The sequence below is a fragment of the Ascaphus truei genome, unplaced genomic scaffold, assembly GCF_040206685.1.
Source record: "Ascaphus truei isolate aAscTru1 unplaced genomic scaffold, aAscTru1.hap1 HAP1_SCAFFOLD_3010, whole genome shotgun sequence".
NCBI classification, from domain to species: Eukaryota; Metazoa; Chordata; class Amphibia; order Anura; family Ascaphidae; genus Ascaphus; species Ascaphus truei.
Window position 1 is genome coordinate 1 of NW_027455974.1, and position 7454 is coordinate 7454.

General features: G+C 52.1%; 1 protein-coding gene across 1 annotated transcript; it reads left to right on the forward strand.

Moving 5' to 3' along the window:
* The first annotated feature begins 539 nt into the window (after positions 1–539).
* Positions 540–6651, forward strand: MLEC (malectin). Its single transcript, XM_075583215.1, is given in 6 exon segments — positions 540–1288; positions 1897–2081; positions 2213–2389; positions 2607–2664; positions 3237–3273; positions 3275–6651. Coding segments are annotated over 6 exon segments (909 nt in total). The 5' UTR covers positions 540–1095; the 3' UTR covers positions 3534–6651.
* Positions 6652–7454: the final 803 nt, after the last annotated feature.

Consider the following 7454-nt stretch of genomic DNA (forward strand, 5'->3'; position numbering starts at 1 on the left):
TGTGTGTGTATGTATATGTATATATATATATATATATATATATATATATATATATATATATATATATATATATATAATCAAAGGCTCCTTACCAGGCAGACCAGAGAATCCAGGGAATCCAAAGTAGGCACAGCAAGGAAGAGACAGCACACTTATTAGCAAAAAGAATTGTATTAGTAAAGCAGGCACAAAACACCAACGTTTCAGTCCTAAAAACAGGGCCTTTATCAAGGGAGTGGCGGATATATATACGCTGCAAATCTCACTATGTTACAGTGTGTGTGTGTGTATATATATATACATATATACACACACACACACACACACGCTCAAAACATAGATAAATCTCATAAATCTCAAGTCTTGTGTACACTTAAAGTATGAAGTCCGGTCCGTGTGTGTGCATACTGATACTCAATGCCTCTCGGCTATATTTAGACCTGTGTGTGTGTGTTTCAGGGCCTCTCTCCAGGGCCGTTGCCATGGTGACAGGTTCTCCCACTCCCAGCATGCCTTGCTGCCATGTCCTTCCTGCAGAGGTTCCCACAATGCTCCGCTGTAGGCCGCGCTGGAGCGCTCTGATTGGCTGGCTCCCGCCGCGCGGCCCGTATCGAAGCTTCGCGTGTCTCCCGTCCGAGACTCCTCCGGAGTGAGAGAGGCCCTGGATCTGACGCCCCGCCCGGTTACAAAGCGCCAGCCGGTGTCGCGGAACCCCGGTTCTTCCTCCCCCCCTCCGGAAGCTCCGCGCACTTCCGCCTCCTGCCAACCGGTTATTTCCGCTCAACCAAACCGCAGCCTGTGACTCCGCCCCCCCTGCGCAGTGTCGGCTGAGGATTGGTTGATCTCTCTATTTATTATTCATTGCTCCGCCCCTTCCTCGCCCCTCTCAGCCAATCAGTGGTCTAGTTCGGCCGATGGCTGGTGAATCATTGCCCGGCGCGCGCTGTGATTGGCTGCGGGCCGGAGCGCGTCAAGTTCGGGTGAGGCCTCGGGGGGGAGAGTGAATGAAATGTGCGGGCTGGCGGCGGCGGTGGCGGCGGAGCGCGGGGAGTCCGCCCGGGGGAGGAAGTGACGCCGGGCAGCACACACGGAGAGATGGCCGGGGTCGGGACCGCGCTGGTCCCGCTGGCCGCCCTCCTCCTCCTCACCGCGCTCGGGCCGTTCCAAGCGGAGGGGGCCGGGTTGACGGACAAGGTGATCTGGGCGGTGAATTCGGGCGGAGAGGCCCATGTGGACGTGCACGGGATCCACTACCGGAAGGACCCGCTGGAGGGCAGAGTGGGCAGAGGTATGTAGAGGGGAGGGGGTCAACAAGGGAAGGCAGCCAGGGACAGTCCGATGGCGGGCAACGAGAAGAGGGGCAGCTACAGACCCATGGTGCAACGGGGAGGGGGGGTGCAGGGACAGGCCCTGGGGCAATAAGAGGAATGGGGGACAGGGACAGTCCCGTGGGCAAGAAGAGGAATGGGGGACAGAGACAGGCCCTGGGACAAGAGGAGGAATGGGGGACAGAGACATGCCCTGGGCAAGAGGAGGAATGGGGGACAGAGACATGCCCTGGGGCAAGAAGAGGAATGGAGTACAGGAACAGGCCTGGGGAAAACGAAGGGGATGGCAGGGACAGTCTCAGGGAGTAAGTAGATGGAGGGGCAGGAACTGACTGCCCCTTCTCCTGTTGGCCCCCGGGTCGGTTTCTACATGTGGGGATGTCTGGGTCCCGCTCCTATCCCTCGCGCTGCTGCAGGCTGTGTCCCCGTCATAGAGTCCGGTGTGTGTTGTTGTGAGCTGCATGATATTGCAATGTACCCTCCTTATGCCACTTCACATGTGCAGTATGCTGGTCTTTTCCCGGTGTTTGGGTATCCATGTTCATGCTTGTTCTCTCTCCCTGCGCAGCGTCCGATTATGGCTTGAAGCTGCCCATCCTGCGCGCCAGCTCAGAGGATCAAGTCCTGTATCAGACTGAGCGGTATAATGAGGACACCTTCGGGTACGAGATTCCCATACGGGACGAGGGAGAGTACGTCCTCGTGTTGAAGTTTGCAGAGGTTTATTTTGCACAGTCCCCAGCAGAAGGTGAGGTGGTTGCGTCCCTTGCTGCCCTCACTCGTACAGCCTGTCAGCACTCCTGTCACATGGGAGCCCAGCAGCTGGAACGTTATCTGTGCAGCCCGAGCTCCCGGCTCACGTTTCTGCCCTCTGCTGCCCTCAGGTGTTTGACGTGCGTGTGAATGGCCATGCCGTGGTGAAGGACCTGGATATTTTTGACCGTGTAGGACACAGCACGGCCCATGACGAGATCATCCCAGTCAGCATCAGGAAGGGGAAGCTGAGTGTGCAAGGGGAAGTGTCCACCTTCACTGGGAAACTCAATGTGGAGTTTGTAAAGGTAACTTGTGATGGACTCTACGCTGCGCAGGACTGGGGGGGGACCCTGACTATATGAGCATGTTGTGTGTCCTCTTTTCTGCCATGATGTCCAGCAGCGCATTGGAGAGGTGACATAGGGAGGAATCTAGTGACCTGCGGGTGGGGATTCAGTGTCTTGTTTCTGGCGGTGTATCATTTTCCTTTTGAGCGCTAATCCCCTTTATTTTTCTTTCCAGGGATATTATGATAACCCCAAAGTGTGCGCGTTATTTCTCATGAAGGGAACACTAGACGGTGAGTTGAGATCTGTGGATTTGGGAAACCTTCCCACATTCTGACAGAAGCCCAAGACAACCGGTAGGAAACGTTGAACAGAAGCAGGGACTTCGCCTGTTTGGCTGATCTATAAATGTAGTGTGTTTTCACCAAATATAGATGTGATGTCCCCAGACTGTGTAGAAAGAAGCAGTAGAAGTAGCCTTAGAGTACTCTCGGTAGCTGGGATAGTTGCCACTACTGCCCAAGTTCTTGAAATGTTAATATTGCTGTAGACCACAGAAGTCTCTTCCCTCAGATGGGTGGTACAGGAGAGGGGGGGGGGGGGGAGGCAGAGTTAGCAGACAGTGGGAGTGTAAACTGAAACGTAAGTAGTGTTTCATGTTGCAACTCGGAAACATTCCCAGTGGGAGGTATCCATAACATGCTGATGTCTCGGCCAGTAATCTCTTAGGAGCCTTCAGTGCCGAGATGTTGTTCTGCAGTATATTGCAAGCTCCAGCACTGAAGAGTTTCATACGTGGCCTTAAACCACGGAAGGGTCCCGGCAGCGTGGTCATCAATCCTGTGTCTTCCCTTTCCTGCCGCAGAGGTCCCAAAGCTGCAGCCCCATCCCGGCCTGGAGAAGAAGGAAGAGGAGGAAGAAGAGGAGGAGGAGGAAGGCTCCAATAACAAGAAACAGAGCAACAAGAACCGCGTGCAGTCCGGGCCTCGGACCCCCAATCCGTACGCCTCGGACAACAGCAGCCTCATGTTTCCCATCCTGGTGGCCTTCGGAGTGTTTATCCCCACACTCTTCTGTCTGTGCCGACTATGAGGGGCCGGCCCCAAATATGTTTTGTTTTCTTTCTCTGTTTTTGTTTTTTTTTTTCAATAATTTTTCATAATTTATCAACAATGATAAAGCAGGAAACCCCCATGGAGCCGGGGGAGGGGTCCTAGGTACGAGGAGCGGGTCATCCCCCACCATCACCGCCCTTTTAAATGAACAGATGAGCAGCTGTGTTTGACCTGTTCAGCACCAGAACCGCCTGCGCAGCATTGCAAGGCTGTGGTTCTGAAGGTTTTAAGTTGAGCGTTTGACAGAGATTACTCTGAATCTTTCTAAAGCTCGAAAAGGGACTAAAAGCAGTGTTTACTCATCCTATTGTCCCCCAGCACACCCCCCCTCCCCATGCGCTGTGTGAGAGGCCTCACGCGTGAGCCAGAACACGGCCTCTAGCACACACTAGGATTCTTTGCCTGGCTGGGGTTGGACTTGCTAAAACTTTCCGTAATTTAGCTCCTGTCTGTGGTGTGCAGGATCAGATCTGATTGGGGTGGGGGGGGGTTGTAAGGAGACCGCTGGGCTCAGGTTTCCCTGTCTGAAGCAGTTAGGCATGACACATGGGAGAGCAGCCAGAACAGTGACAGTCCCTCGGCTTTTTGCTCCTTGGTACACAGCAGGGGAGCTGGGGTCTTGTTCTGGTGACTCTTGCTTTTCCTCATGTTCCTTGTATTAAACGATCACAGTGACCCTTACGTTATGACGTCGACATGCCTTGTGTCTCGCTCTTCCACCTGCCTTCTGGGAGAGGCTGCGGTACCCTGGAGCACACAGCTCTGACCTGTTCCCTCCATTACTCCGACTTGGGCAGAGCATTTGTTTTGGATTCATCGGGTCCCAATACTCCTCTCCTGTGTCTCTTCCCTCTTACCCTTCCTTCTTGGCCCCTAACGATCCGTTGACCCGAGGGGAGGGGAGGGAAGTATGTTGCAGCCTGGCAAGGCACTGAACGGTTAATGCCTCTCCCTGAAGCACCTAATTGTGGCGGAAGAGATGGGGTTTAGTTACTCAGATGTTCTCGGAGCTCTGACTTTCCTAGTACAGCCAGTTTAGGAAATGTCTCCTGTTCAAGCTTGTGAGGGGGTTGTACCCCGTCCTGCAGCTATGTGCTCCTGTGTGTTTTTACAATAAGTGTGAAATAAGTGCAGCTATTTTTTAGATGGTGGTAGTGCTGCCCGTGTGCCATGTGTGGTTGGCATTCTCTGGGCTGGGGCGCCACCCTGAGGAGGGGCACGTTTTTCTGCTGCTTTTTTGTTTTTTATCAGTGCCTTTTTATTTTGCCTTTGTGTGAATGGGATCAGGAGCTGTTTCCTGTGTCTGCACCTGTCACGGGGCAGTGTCTGATTCTGCGCGAGATCCCCAGTTGTTTGAGATGCAGCTGAATGGGCTTTGTTAAAAAAAAAAAAATGATATAGATATACATACAATGTCATGGTCGGGATCGTTCTCCTTGGAAGAATAACGATATAAAGCAATACAGACACTTCACGTGTTCTGCGAACCCAAAACACATTGTATACATCCTCCAGCAATTCCAGCTCCTCGCACACCTCTAATTCTCACCTCAAGCACTCCAGGGGAGAGAGCCTCACAGGCCCAGAGACACAAAAGGGTGCTAGGCTGGCATTCATGTGAATGGGAGTAGAGGCGTGCTGAAGCTTAGCAGCCTTCAGTGGCTCTGGGCTATAGTGCTGTGTGTTAGATGGCAGATGTGGCAATAGCCCAACATGCAGCTAAGTTTCCTACCCTGAGGGCTGGGAGCCATTCCTACTTCCCAGCATGAAATAACTGATTTTGCAGTTCCTTCTAAACAATTGACTACCCCGGTGCATAATCGGTTTTATTTAATGGCCGTGCGTCTCACCTTGCAGGTATGGGGTGCAGGTGGCACAGTAAGGTATGAGGCCCCCCCCCCCCCCACCCTTCTGGGTGTTTTGTGCCCATAGATAGGGGTTCTGTTTATGTACCAGATCAGGGGTGTTCAACTCCAGTGCTCAAGACCCCCCCTCCCGCCCAAGGTCAAGTGTTTATGATATTCCTGCTTCAGCACAGGTGGCTCAATCAGTCCATGTGTCGGCACAGGTGGCTCAGTCTTTGATTGAGCTACCTGTGCTGAAGCTTGGATGTCCTGAAAACCTGACCTGTTGGCATGGGAGGGGCTTGAGGAGCGGAGTTGAGCAGCACTGTGCTAGATGGCACAGTAGTGATCCCCCCCCCCCCCGGGCAGTGTGTGGCAGACTTTGGGTGAGTGGAGAGCTGGTACGGTTACCAGTCGGTTATCTCGGCGCTGCATGTTTCTGCCATGTTATGCTGCCTGCATTTTCAGCTCGTTTTTACGCGGTGGGGATGTGGCTCTGTTCTGAACTTTAACTTATTTTCTCACTATCCAATAAAAGTTTTGGTTGCTTTTTTTAATTGTTGCTTTTTTGTTTGTTTGCCAGAGTACAGTTTAATTAGCACCGTTTCCGTTGAACATTCACTGGCCCTGTATGTGTAAGTGCCGGTCTGGGGGGCGCGCAAGTGGGAAAACTCACCCCCCCTCCCCTTCCCCCCTGGAAAACTAAAACTGGGGGGTGGGTTTTATACCTGAGCATCAGTCACATGCCTTTTATATACACACAAGCCTTCACACTTGCTCTTACTCTCACATGCAGGCTCACAGGTGCTCACACTCATGCTCTCACTCAGTTACATACACAGGCACTCATGCTCTCACTCAGTTACATACACAGGCACTCATGCTCTCACTCAGTTACATACACAGGCACTCATGCTCACACACAGGCACTCTCACAGTGGGAGATTAATGCAGATTTTGCTAACCGCTCTGTGGACAAATGAACATTTTCTTGAATCCCATGTATCAGGTGATGCCTGACCGCTGATCTCGGTCTCCTGCCTCTGTATATCTTGTTAGGTGTCAGCCATACATGTCCAGTGTCCTGAGTGTGTCTTGCTGTGTATACTCTGAGCTGTCAGTGTTCTCCTGTACAGAGAGGAAAGTGCACAGACTGGTGTCTTTATTTCAATTATTATCTTAAGCATCAAACTTTTTTTTTTTTCTTCCAGTTTCTATAGTTTCTTTTCAAAATTTGTGGCTCGATTTAATTCTGTAATAAATGACATGGAAATCTGACGTTTCTGCCAGTTTATAAACAAAATAAAGAGTTTATATTGTACAGTTTCTTGCTCTTGTGTCTGGCGGGGGGGGGGGTTGCGTGCAGGTGGTTCTGCCACCGTGCATGGTTCTGTTGGGTTTGCATGTCCTTTTTATAATGCTCACTGGATGCCACGTGAGTTCTGCATGCCTGCTCATACACCATTAAACAATGTTTAACAAAATGCAATGACAACATTAAAGCCCATGAGACGGGGAAGTAAAGGTAACTCATGATTGGTGTAGTTATATACGGGTGAGGGGGTTCTGGTGACATGTGGATGAGGGTGTAGGAGGTTCTGGTAAACTGCAGGTGAGGGTTCTGGTGACATGCGGGGGAGGGTGTGGTTATATGCGGCGAGTGTGTTCTGGTGACATGCGGGGGAGGGTGTAGTTATATGCGGGCGAGGGGGTTCTGGTGACATGCGGGGGAGGGTGTAGTTGTATGCGGGCGAGTAGGTTCTGGTGACATGCGGGGGAGGGTGTGGTTATATGCGGGCGAGGGGGTTCTGGTGACATGCGGGGGAGGGTGTAGTTATATGCGGGCGAGGGGGTTCTGGTGACATGCGGGGGAGGGTGTGGTTATATGCGGGCGAGGGGGTTCTGGTGACATGCGGGGGAGGGTGTAGTTATATGCGGGCGAGGGGGTTCTGGTGACATGCGGGGGAGGGTGTGGTGGTTGTTATCTGCGGGTGGGGGTGCAGTGTTCTGTATTTGGTGGTGTATCATTACCCCTCTCTTTCTCTCCAGGGATATTATGATAACCCCAGAGTGCGGCCGTTATTCCTCACAAAGGGAATAGACAGTAAAATCTCAGAATAGAAT